Source organism: Amphiprion ocellaris, chromosome 17 (genome assembly GCF_022539595.1).
Source record: "Amphiprion ocellaris isolate individual 3 ecotype Okinawa chromosome 17, ASM2253959v1, whole genome shotgun sequence".
Taxonomy (NCBI): domain Eukaryota; kingdom Metazoa; phylum Chordata; class Actinopteri; family Pomacentridae; genus Amphiprion; species Amphiprion ocellaris.
Window position 1 is genome coordinate 6,312,536 of NC_072782.1, and position 13,828 is coordinate 6,326,363.

Sequence of the window (13,828 nt, forward strand, 5' to 3'; positions counted from 1 at the left end):
TATATGGGTGTGCAATACTGATGGTGAGTAATGTAGCCTCAAGCTGCTAGAATCAAGCAGATATCATGAACAGACTGCAGATTTCTAGCAAGATTGCTTCTTTCTGAATTAACACCCACAGATTTTTTTAATTTTCAAACTCACACACTTTAACTTCAACCAATCCTGGCATGAGTCATCACTTAAAACAATTTACTACAGTCAGCGTGGCTCCTGATGGAGCCACAAAACGCTTTATACAACTTTATTTCACATGTGCAGTAGTACTCCCCAAGACCTGTAAACAGACTTTGTGTAAAGATGGTGGAATTCCCCTTTATAGGCACCAATGAGAACCAAGATAAATGGCAGTCCTATTAACACCTAATGTCTGCCAAGGAAGCTTTTTTTGCACCAACTTTGCCAAGAACTGAGACTGCCAAGCAGAATATTTGTGTATTGGATGCACTGATAAGAAATATGTATTCAAATGTATGACATGACTATGTTAGCCTAAAAATAAAGCAGCATTTTCCATATTGCCTTGAAGACCTCATTGAAGTTATTTTTAGCCTTCCTTCATTTGTGCTATTAAAACCAAAAGTCACTCAGTATTTATAGCACATTTAACATTCCAATAAAAACAAAGCAATGGAGAAACCTGAGACAGATTTACTGCAAAGTTTGTGAAACAAACACTACATTCATGCTTAACACTCGCAGTGTTTCAAAAACTGCAATGCTGATACATTTATTTTTTGACAACTACATTTAATTTTCATTAGATCTTGTTATTGTTTAAAAGTCTCTCTCTCACAGCCTTTCTCCTGAAGACTGAGCACACAGAGGCGAAAAAAACAAAAAACTGCCTTCATGCCACGCATTGTTTGCCTTTCTTCAAAGCCAGCTCTTGAAAAACTTTCAACTTGAATTAGTTGACCTCTCTAATTACCTCATACTTTAAAGCTGTACTTGTGCTCTTCTCATAAATAACTTGTATGGTTACAGGAATACTATGAGGCCACCATGACTCTGTTGAGTGGAATTCACCGTAGCCATGAGTTCTAACAGACATCCTGTGAACACAACATCCAGCCAGTAGACTACCTTTTAGCTGGAACTCTTTAAATACTTAGGTTGTTCATTGGAATGTACTTGTGTTCCAGTTTAAAGCTGAAGGATTGATGCAGATGACCAATGTAGGGCCGTTATGGGTGCAAAAAGACCCCGAGTAGAAAATAGCGCTCGTGCAACACTTCCTCCTGACACAAATAGCCTTTCCTGCCCCATAAATAAACACTGCTATACTTGGAAAGCAACCAGGCTCATTATGCTCGAGGCCTGCTCATAAAGTGAGTGGAGTAGGGGAAAAAATACACAGTATCACTCCCTTCAGTCAACATCAGGCAGGCAGTCCAAACACACATGCACATATATGCACATGGTTAGTGTACAAAGAGTCAAATCAATGTAGAGTCAAATAACAAAAAAATAAAATTACACAGCCTCATAAATCATTCTGTCGAGCTCCAAGTACCACATTTTGCACGACAGACCCTAAACAAGAAACAGTGAACCTGGCTGTCACTTAAATCAGTCAGAACTAAGAACACATCTCATAGGCATTTGCAAGACAGAACAGTTAGTTGCATGTCAGCAGCAAAAAAAGCTCTGCAATGCCTTGAGTCTCTTACAAAGTCTCAGTTTTTTCAGGTGAACTGTGTCTAACCCTCCCTCCATCCATCTCCTAGCTTGAATATTGTTCCAGTTGTTCAGAGAAAGCCAAACTAAACAACTGAACTAAACTGGGGGCTGGGAGCTTGACTGCTCTTCTCATTCAAACTGGATTTCTCTCCAGCACACTTTCTTCTCCATCATCACCATCCACTCCTCTTTTATCCTTTTTCTTTTCATCAATTCTAACTTTATTCAGTTCTTATTCCTTATTATTGTGTCATCATTGTGCCTCTTCTCTCATTATTTGTTACAACGCCTACACATTAACCTTTCAGCTGAGGTCCCCCCACTCATCTTATCTGCTTCTGTCTGTTTTCTTGGTGCCTCCATTAATATCAATGATTAGTTGTGTCTTACACCATTACCTCATGAAGCACAGAACAGCATCATCTGACATGTCAGTCTAGTGAGTCATGCTATACTGGAGGTACTGCACACAGTTTTCTAAAAACTCACCCTGATAAATATACCTCCGCAAACTAATTCCCATATACATCATTACATAAACACTCACATAAAGCAGCAGACGAGCACCTTGCATCACCGCTGATGTCTTCACACCCACATCGGACAACAAACTAGTCCATGCACAAACATACACCCACTCAGAAATGAGCATGCAAACACATGCAGACACCAGGATCATACCCGCCGCAACTTAGCATGCTCGGTGTTTCATGTATTTACTGACGAGCAGGTTTCCTGGCTGCGTCTCTGGCGTTCATGTACACAGGCAATAAGGAATAAACAGATCCCATGGGCAGTTCCTGCTTTAATTGGATCCATGTTTAAACAGGCCCTAAGCCATTTTCTTCTGACTTTCCTTGGATTAATTGAAACTAGTTCCAAGTCTGTACTTTTTAACATTCTGGCGGAGTGTTACGTGGACAAAATCAAGAGTGAAGGTTAAGCATAACAAGTGAAGCGGCAGGTACAATCGACAGCTACATAACCTTAACATCTAAAGCAGCAGCATAGGTGGGCTGCATGACGGACTGCTGTAAGCAAGAAAAACACTCATCACAACAATCTAGGTAAAAATAACATCTAGACGGCTAGACAGAAGGTTTTGCTGTCAATTAATCAAATAATCAACTAATCCTTTCAGCTTTATTTCTGAGTCAGCTGATGTCTAAGTGACAGTTTGAGGAGTGACTGATGCTGAGTCCCTAAATCCTCTGACTATCCTGATTAAATTTTAAGGGTTGTGAGCCTATATCACCTTTACATGTGTATTTTTAAATCAGTATTGACTATTATTGAATACTCTCTCAGCTGGATCTGGATACAGTCTGAATACTGTATGTAGTAAGTGTGAATAGGGTCATAATTATCCCTTGGGTTGCTCTCCTATCTCCTGCTGACAATTGGCAACACATAGACAGACAACACACCCTTCCTCCACCGCCTCCCCCAGATTAATGCCAGGATGTCCCTATGGTTTTACTGTCACTCCCAGTACTAATACCCTTTTCACTACACCCAGCCAGAACAAACCATTACATGCCAAGCCAAGTCGGACTGGGCCAAATCAAACACAGCCAAGTGGGGATACTTCAGGCTGTGGTTCAGTTAAAAAGAAACCATCTCTAACTGAATTACTGCTGCATTATAATGATTTTCACGACCATAATATGTTACATCTTTTAAGGACAAAGTAGGGTGCAACATTTTCCTGTAATGGCTACATTTTGCTTAATGTAACTGCACCAAGAATGTTGGGAAATATTATGGTTTACTGTTTTTAGCCACACAGCACGCAAGGCATTTTTTCAGAAATGTTTTCAGATGATCAGCATGTGATTTTCTTTTCAGTGCTGCTCCAGTTAAGACTGCACACACATTTCATAACTCACGATAAGGAGGACTGCTTTCCGCCAATATTTACACCACTAAATTCAGACTCTATAGATCTCAGAGGTGCTGAAATTACAGCAAACAGTAAATGCGCAGTTTAGTCTCCAGTGCCATGTAGTTCGGATGAACTGAATTTATGAAACAGCTGTGTGGAGTGAGTGGAGACAGCATAATCCACACATCAATTAGACACAGAGGTTGGATGATAAAGGAAGGGTGTGTGTGTGTGTGTCTGCTGTGATGCTGGTCTATGCACATGCATGTGAATGCATCTATGTGTGTGTGCATGCTTGTGTGTGTATGTGTGCATCTAAGCCTTGAGTAATCCCACTTAGTCTAGCAGCTGGGGGAGCAGGTTTAAGCAGTGTGACAGTATGATGGGCTGGGTGAGCGCTCTAAACTAGGACCACTGTGTCAGCAACAGCATCCATAGACAATAACACACACTAATTGAGAGTATGTGTAAGTATGTGCATGCGTGTTCACAACAGCACAGCTAGTAAATAATGTGCCTGGGGAATGGTGGTGAGAGGTCTCAGAGATAATAGACGAAGCAATTTACCTCATTTAGGGAAGCTCTGCTCAAACAGCAGGCACAGGGTTGTTAATGTGGTCTCAAAGGGTCGACACACACACTGTAAGATTCAATTAAGATTGCTCAAACTAATTACACATGACTTTCTTTTCAAGGCTAAGGTCATTTCTATGGTATGTGCATGTTACATTACATACATTGCAAAATGTTTATATTATATATAAAGTATTTCAGAGTACTATTTCTACTGATTTTCAAATCTCATTTGTTTTTGTTACTGACCAAAATGTGATTTTACAACCAAACACTGAATAGTTAAGTGATGAAACCTGAAATGGAATGTTTGTCACAGTCACAGTCAAAATTTTGTTAATTTTACACTGTATTTTTAGTCAACATCTTTTTTGTTCATACACAATATTTCACATTTGGGACCTTATGCTTATTTTGCTGAACAAAAACACAGGTTTATAGAAAAAGATGTTCATGTTTCTGAAATTTAGCTGTTCAAGGTGGAGTGTATGATTCAGAAACAAGAATATTGGTATTTATACAATGAACATGTGCGACATTTACCATGGTTCTTATTCCCACTTCACCCTCATTGTGTGTCTTGTGACATTTAACACTTCCAATTAATACATGCTAATGTTTTCCAGCAACCTTAGCTTGCTAGCCAAACAGTCCGTAACATATTTACTTAATTTCTGACGTTTAGGGCTAATGTCAAGAAGAAAACTACCTGAATTTTGCGATTAGCAGGTCACAAGGCCACATCGAGCCCCTGTCAGAAAAAAAAAAGAGACTTAGCCACTGGCCTAATAATGTTTCTAACTGGCAAAAAGCCTTATTTTAGTATAAATGACCCATGTATCTGCATACCAATCAATCTTCTACAATTGAGCTCAGTCTAAAACTAATTAAGTACATTAGTAAAATTTATTAGTATAATTACATTGGTAGAAGTGGTTGTTGATTGGACACGACAGAGCATCATTTACATTCTTGCATCACCCCATTTTACAAAAGTTGTGAGCCCATCTCCGTTCTTTACATGTCAACGTGAAGTGACATTTGACTGAAGTACATTTAGTGGATGCAGGTGATAGCAAAACCAATTCTGACTGTTTGGATATGGTTGAAGCAGAACGCCTGTAAATCTTGCTGTGGCTGTTCGCCAGAACTGTTTCCAGAGACCAGATTACACCGTCTGCTTGTCTCAAACGCACACATGTATGCACACACACACGCACATAAACTCCCTCATTATACTGTTTGTTTGGCGAAATAGGCTTAGTTGAAATGATCCAAACGAATCCCAAGATGTCAATATTGCATTCCATACTTAAGCAGTCAGAAACATGCAAACACAGACAGAGAGTCTAGTAGACACACATGCAAACACAGCATATACAGACACACACACACACACACACCTTGAAGAATTCCTCTAAATCACTTTGACCTTGTATAACTACACACCTGCTCACGGATTCTGATAAAGCAACACTGGTACTACTTGCTATTTGGCACTGGTATGAATAGAACTTTGGTCGACAAAATGAACGTGGCAAAAGTCAGACCGCAACACAGACATGAACATCCCATGGCTTGCTATTATCGCTGCTGTGTAATCTGTGAGAAAATCACACATTCGGTTGTCTTCGCAGATAATCTTTTGTGCAGCATTAACGCTGTTTAATATTAAACTTGAAAATGCATAAGCCCACTAAGCGTGGGCGGTTTTTTCACACTACTTAGCCCTACAGTGCATTAACAGTGCAGCATTGGAGAAAGCTGATCTACTTAACCTGGTGGCGCATTCTGCTGAGTGTGCCTGGCTCTACAGCTTTAAGCTTGTTTGGGTGGTATTTCTACATTCAAATATATTTTACAACAATCAAACTTAAGCATTTGCCAAACATATTGTGGAAAGACAAGGTCTGTTTATGTTATATTTAATAGGTGAAGGCATCAAATTCAGTAAAACCGAAGTGGAGAACGGCAAATGTTGACTTAATTCAAAGTAGCAAGTAGCAATGTCATATTTTAGTTTTAGTTCGTATGTGAGATTTGTTTTACTTAGTGTTTTCCATAGTCTTAGGCGACCAAACTGGTAATATTTATCCAATGTGGTCATCATTTTTTTAATCACTAATGATTGCTTTTAGTTCTTTAGCTGACAAAATCTGGCATAGACGCCTAATGAATAATACAGCATCTCACAAAATAAAGAATAGTGTCGGCCAAGGTGAAAAATTAATCTCTCAACCTTAAATGCTCTCGAACCATAAGTGCCTATAAAGATAAAACATTTTTGCACACCATATAGACTTTTAGCCTTTTATCCAGGAGGAAACCGGTGTCTAGCCACGCGTTAAACAAGACACACAAAAGCATAAAAAATGAACAAGCACAAGGTCAAAAAAGAAACAAATCAATAACCTATAAAATATCATACAAATACAACACATAAGGGGAGCAAAATATTAGTAGTATTTGTTATAATGCAGTCCTGTACACCACAACCACACACTATGACCCCAATAATGAACTTACAACAGAATTTTCACCCTATAACAATGGTTAAAAAAAGAAAAAAAAGAAAATGTAGAAGTTCAGTAAATGCAGTATTTATGGCAAAACTGTTGTTTTGGATTGCATTACACGTCACAGGTGTACCTAATAAAGTGGTTCTTCAGTCCATATAAATGTATAAATGGAACAAATGACAGAAAGAACAGAAACTAGATCAGACGAAGACTGCTGGCATCTGAATATACCAGAATGAGACTTTAAGACTGCCACACAGAGTATTTTAATAGTTAATGCTATTAAGATAAAAAGGCCATTATCTCTGTCTTTATCTCCCTCCTATTAGCTTTCAGTGATACTCTATGCTGAGTTTAATATTAAACCCCACAATATAACTCATGGCTGTACCACTGCATTAAATGAAGAGTTCTAAAGGTTACGTGTTTTGCAGTTCACGTTGCTCAGTATAATATGTTTCTCTTGCTTTGAAAATGTATGATCTGGAACAGCATTCATAATTAAGTTCTATGGCTGTGTAAAGCGCTGTAATTATGGGTTTCCATGGTGTGTAAACATTTCTGAATGATATAATTGAGATTTTATGAAACACTGATGGAAAAATTTAGACACATTTCAACATGTAAGAGCAGGAAAAGCACAGGTGTGACAAATAACATTTCTAACTGCTGTTTAGTTTTATGAGGGCTCCGGTATTATTGGCTTACTGGGACACTTGTTTAGAATTAGCATTTTGACATGAATCTATTGTTGATATATAGATACATCTGACTTATGTTGTGGTTTTTCCAGTTTGCGAAAGTTGCATAAATCATGAAGGTTGCATAAATTTTCACAAAGTAATAAAGACTTTATTATCTGGCATTATCGTTGAGCTCTTTCATGTCATATATCACATTAAAATGACAACGCATCCTGTTCTTTTCTCTTTGGCCTCCTGTGATGTGCTTTGACTGATGCATTCATTTCAATATGCTGGAGGAGGATCCTTAAAGCGAAGCATTTAGTAAAGATTTGACACTGAAGCACAAATTCCATTGTACATTATCTGGAAATGTCTTTACTTCATGAAAAAGCTATTTACAAAGGCACAGAGTTTCTGTTATTTTGTGTTAAAAAAATGAGGGGGCTGGTTTTAGGGGGAAACATTCTTGGGTAATCTGTCACTGACACACAGAGCCTAAAATAGAGTCAAAGAGATATTTTCATTCTATTACGGTTGTTCAGAGTTTCGATAAAAAGCAGTGGAATGACTATTGGCTAAGATAAACATATTGGTCTGTGAAACTTTTTTTTGTACTGCATATATTAACAATGACCATTAATTTTAATTGCTAAGCGTAGTCTAACCCAGGTTTCCACTGCATAAAAAAATGATTGTGCACTTCCCTCGAAGTGTCTTGTTTTTGTTTAATGTATAAAACTACTGCAACAATGAAAAAGTCTCAAGGAAATATCACATCCTGGATCTCAGAATATAGCTGGCTACAGGCAGTTTACTGTACTTCTATCAGTATGCAGCAGGACAGAAACACACTGTTATTTGGTTATAGTAAAATCAATGCAAACAGCATGACATACATACACTGAGAGTGTTGTATTGACTTGGATGATGAGCAGGGCTTTTAAGAGGACATGAAATACAAAGAAATACACATGCTTTTGCAGCCAGATCAGATGTCAAATTATGTAACACTCTGTAGCAAATGCAGTGCAAGACAGAAAACCGTTTTCAATAGTTTGTCTGTGACTAATGCAGTAAAACAGTGAAGTCTGTCCCCATTCCAAACTGCATCATATCAATGTACAGATATGAAAATGGAGATATATTACATAAAACAAGAGGATACAAGGAGCAATTAACCAAGAAATCAATGAGAGACAATGAATGTATGTGGGTGGGAGGTCTGCAAAGGCATGCATGACGGCAAATGGCATCAGTTGTGTTTCTAAGCAACATTCACATCCACTGCTCTTCCCTTTCTTCTCTCATGCCGCCTACGACTGGCTATTTCAGTGAGGACGAGCATTTCACTCCAAAAGCATCTCAAACATTTTACAACTGCTGCTGCTGCTTCTATTACAGGTTTTGACTGGAAAACACCAAATAACAGGTGAGGCAGAAAAAGGAACTATTTGACCTTTGAGCCCAATGCCGGACTCGACATTTTCTAGAACAATGGACACCATTGTGCTCCCCAACATAGCTGACTAAAATTGCAATAATTTACTAATATTAGGCAGTAGGGGCATGTAAAACACATGGCAGGCTGTCAAAAATGAAATCGAACACTAGGAATAAAAGATCATTTTTTCAACTTTAACTTTATGAATAATTGTAATGCTTTCCTAAACGTTCTACAGGTGGGTCTCGAAGGGTTTGATTTGCTTCCCACCAGCACACATCTAGCTCCCTACACAGTAGTCTGTGCTTAAGTTATGCCTTGCAGTATGTTTTGAGTATAATTGAATGAAAGCAGAGATGTGCTCCGCCTAATTCTTCCTCTGCGGGACAGTCTCTCCGTCTCTCTCTCAGCAAAGCATGCCATTTAACCAGAGCTCACCATCCTGTCCCACCGCACACCATTAATCTCATGGCAACTGTGTACATAAACCGAGCGTCTCATTTAGTGGGCATTCTTCACTGCATTCGCCGACTGCTTCTCTACTTTCTGACACGCCCTCCTTCGCCTAAAATTTGCCTCGTTCATCCAGCAACCCTTCAGACTTTTCCTGTCTGGCATATTGCTCTGTGTCATTAGGGTCACAGTGACAAAAGATGAGTCAGACGCTGTGGAGACGCCTCACTTCCTGTGAGTGTAGCGCATCGCAGACTGTGACCACATTAATGACTGAACCAACATGAAGAAATTCATCCCTGATTCATAGTTAGCAGGATCAAAACTTCATCTGGAGCAGTGAAGACTCAGTGCATCTGAAGATTTATCTAGCCTTTGTAGAACTGATCAAAAGAATTCACATTACCTCGTACAGTCACTCTCCACAGACTCAGTAGATAAAGTTTCTTTGCTGTCCGTCTGCATAAATGTCTAGTAGTAGCAGCTTCTCGACTTCATGACCTCACCTTTAGGTCTTAAAACTCTCCTGACACACACAATGAAAGCTGACAAGTTGTCATGTGAAATTGAGCACGGTTTGCTTTTTTCTGGTTACGAGAGCATGGAGGAAGCTCTGACACACATCATCATTAAGCCCTGTTTATTTTATTTTTCCAAGCCATTTATTTTTTCTTGAACAAATCTCCAAATATCAACAAGCCAGAGGGTGCTGTTGACCTCGGAGCGGAGAATTTCTGCCATAAATCATTCCCAACTGCTCGAGCCATACATACACAGACAGTGACTCAGCCATGCAGACCTACACATGTTCTCACACAGTCGGTTGCATGCACACACAATTTACATAGTCGTGAACATGTGTTGTAGTACTTACATCAGTTTTCCTAAACTTGGCTTTGAGGCTCTTCATGTTCAGTCTAATCCATGCAGTCACTCACTCAATCGCTCTGTCAAGGCTGTGGAGAAAAAAGTGCAGATGTTTGAACTTAGCCTCAGTGACGTTAGCTCCCATTTCGAGTGCGATTGAGTGTTTCTGAAGACTAAACTACTTGACTTATGAGGATTTTACATTGGTAAATTCCCCACAAATTACAGTCAATACACATTGTAAATATAATATGTATATATCAGCATCGATTTACAGCAATAACGGTCTAGATCTTACACTTCAACTGAGCCAAACATGAATAGCTTTCACATTTAACTATGACTTCTCAGTTAATGAGTAGTTTTGGGAATAGACTTGCCCCATGCAATTCTAATTTAACCCTGTTCCAGAGAATGGTATCTGGCTTTGTATTGTTTCCTGTGAGAATGTTATAAATCACCACAGAACCCTTAGGGATGTCTGGGGACTGTATTTTTGCACCCCCGACTGCCTCAAACAATTTCCAGTTTCCTTGCTGGTGATTTAACCCCAAAATATCCTTCAGTGTTCCAGTCAAAATTAGGCTACTCACTTACTTCATTATTATTTTTGCCAACGTCCTCTGTGTCTACTTGTATTTCAACCGAGAGCACAGTGTGAACAATTTGAGACTCTGTGCAATGATTACTGGCAGCCCGATCTGGAGGAACAACATTTTAAAACCCGTGCATTCATGCAGATTTTTGCAGACACAAAGCATAAGTTAGTTATTCACATCTCATTGTGTTTAGTTTCATGTGGGATCAGATGAGGTGTACTGTAGGTGTAGAATGAACAGCCATGTACATTCGTATCAGCTTGCTTACCACATTCATATAGCAAATTTGATTAGACTGTAGTATCAGCAGCCAGGCAATGACAGAAATTTGTTCAAAAAAAACTAAATCATGCAGTGGTAATAGATTTCTAGCTGTCAGAAGCGTATTTAGCAAACTTTACAACTTGCCCCCATTGTCAAACTTGTACCAACTGAGCCTACGAGCAGCTCAGATCTTGTAGTTTCAAGTGTTTGCATATTTGCATACTGCCCAGTGAGAGTTTCTGCATGAATGCCGTGAACACATGAGCAAACACGGCTGAAGCTGCAACTCGCTTTGCACAGAAACTATCAAATGTAGGCGACTAGCATCACTGTACAACAAACACTTGAATATCAGATTTGGAGCTGCGCCGTTGGTACAACACACGAGCCGAGCTGGTTTTAATTCACTCACAAACAATTAGCTGAAAGGCTCCCAGCATCATTTCGACCAAAAAACCAACTTACATGATGTGAAATCACCGGACAGACTTACCCCCGGTTGGTGTGTTTCTCAGGACGGTGAGACATAAAACAGACAACCGCTTTTTTTTGTTGTTGTTAGCTTGTTTCACCAAAAATTTAAAGAATTTTAGAAAAAGCAGAATAGCTACTGAACAACTGTGAGAACAACGGAGCCGAGTGGTCCAGGAGGAGGGATAAAAAGAGGAAAACAGCGCTGCACGGCTCGCCTCGGCCCGCATACATTAAAAGTTGAGCCGTTCACGGACTCCTGGTCGTCTCTGGCTCGAGACTCCGCTCAACGGCTGCTGCCCGGTTTTAGGCGAGTGACGTCACTCCGCCCGTGCTCTCGTGACCGCGGCGAGCGAAGCCCTGTGCTGCTCGCTATTGTGTCCCCCATTCATGTTGTGATTTAAAGGGGCAGTTCCCACAAAACCTCACTCACACCGCCACAGCGACACAGGTGCCGCTCAAAAAAATTGAATAATAAAAAAAAATTTGTTCTTTATATCTATCTATATATGTGTGTTTAAATTTATTTAAAATTATTACAATATTTCCTATGATCAATCCAAAAAATAATTTACAATACATAAATGTCTAACTTCTGGAAAAGTGCTCAATATTTGGTTGGAGCTCCTTTAACGTGAATGAGGCCAGTTGGCTGGAAGGTCAAGCACAGTAATACTATGGTCAGCAAACCATTTAGTTTTGGCATTTAGTTCCAACTTCTTAACAGGAAACCTCATGGGGTTCTTTGGGGTTCAGGTCAGGTGAAATAGCTGGCCAGTCAACCACAGTAATACCATGGTCAGCAAACCATTTAGTTTTGCTGTTTAGTTTCAACTTAATCTTGACAATACTCCACATTGGGTTCTTTGGGGTTCAGGTCAGGTGAGTTACCTGGCCAATAAAGCATTTTTTTCATTTAAATCAAAAAGCTAAACTTTCATATATTTTGATTTAAACCTGTTTCCAAGATTTGGAGAAAACAATGCAGTCAGGTCAGATAGGTTTTGTATTGTTTTCTGCAAGAATGTTATAAATCACCACAAACCCCTAGAGGATGTCTGGAGACTGTACTTTTGCAGCCTAACCTCCTCCAACAGTTTCCAGTTTTTTCGTGCCTGAAATGACCTTGCTGGTGATTAGACCCCAAAACATCCTTTGGAGCATTCCAGCCAAAATTAGACTACTTACTAACTTTATTATTATTATTTCCAGGGTCCTCTGCTTGTATTTCAACTGAGAGCACCATGTAAGCAATTCAAGTCTCTGCAATGATTGTTGGCAGCCCGATCTGAAGGATTTACACTTTAAAATGTGTGCATTTATGAAGATTTTGCAGACACAAATCATAAGACACAAACCATTTCCCATAGAACCTCGCTTACAACACCATAAAGTAGAATACAGGCGCAGCTCAAAAAATTATAATATTGTGAAAAAAGCCCCCTTTTTTCCCATTTTGATGATCATGGCTTAAAGCTTATGAAAACAGTATCTCAAAATTTTCAAATATTTCCTACGATCACTCAAAAAATTAATTTACAAAGGTATGTTTATTTATACACTCAATACTTGGTTGGGGCTCCTTTACCATAAACTCCTGTGTCAGTCTGGCATGGCACAGTTTAATCAGCCCATGACACTGCTGAGGTGTTATTGAACCCCAGGTTACCCAACACATTTACAAAAAACATTTCATAATGCAGTCTAGTACAACAACTCCATTTAGAACCCCAGTAACACTTCTCAGCAGATCAGTGGAGGGAAGTAGCTAAGTACACTTACTTAAGTAATGGACTTGGTACAGTTTGAGTTAGTTGTGCTTAACTTGTGTAGTGCTTTCCATTTTTTGCTACTTTACACCTAAACACATTATTTCAGATGAAAATTTGTACTTTTTACTGCACTACAATGTAAAAATCAACAACTTATATGATTTTATAGATTAAGATAAAACTGTATTTGATACCTCCAAGGAAATTCACAGTTATACTGACACATAAGCTATATGAAGTAGCTGAATCATGTTTACAACAACAATGTGATGAACATATAAATTAATCAAAAAATGTAATTCAGTAACTTTCATTATTCTGAAATGTGACTTTCTACATAAAGGAATTGATACTTTTACTTTTGGTACTTTAAGGGTATTTCGATGCTACTACTTTTCTAGTTTTACTTAAGTAAAACTTAAATGCATGATTTTTGCTACTAAGACATTTAAATACAAGGCTTTCAGAGATAATAGAGTATTAAGTACAATATCTGAGTAGTTCTTTCACCTCTGCAAAAAGTTTTAAAAGATGCCCTTTGACAACTTTGTGCAGTTAGAATGTAAAGTATAGCTGTTGTGCTGGGTTACATTAGGTTGAAGGTGTATCTAATAA

The 13,828-nt window shown here is 38.8% G+C and overlaps 1 protein-coding gene across 2 annotated transcripts in view; it reads right to left on the bottom strand.

The window, feature by feature from the left end:
* rai14 (retinoic acid induced 14) overlaps positions 1 to 11,753 on the bottom strand; it is a 47,418-nt gene extending 35,665 nt beyond the window's left edge. For both annotated transcript variants that reach the window (XM_055019390.1, XM_023291938.3), the window contains exons 1-2: positions 11,464 to 11,753; positions 10,115 to 10,196 (exon numbers count right to left, since the gene is read on the bottom strand). In XM_055019390.1, coding sequence (XP_054875365.1) covers positions 10,115 to 10,150 — 36 coding nt within the window. In that variant the 5' untranslated portion in view covers positions 10,151 to 10,196; positions 11,464 to 11,753. The remainder of the gene's footprint in view (positions 1 to 10,114; positions 10,197 to 11,463) is intronic.
* Positions 11,754 to 13,828: the final 2,075 nt, after the last annotated feature.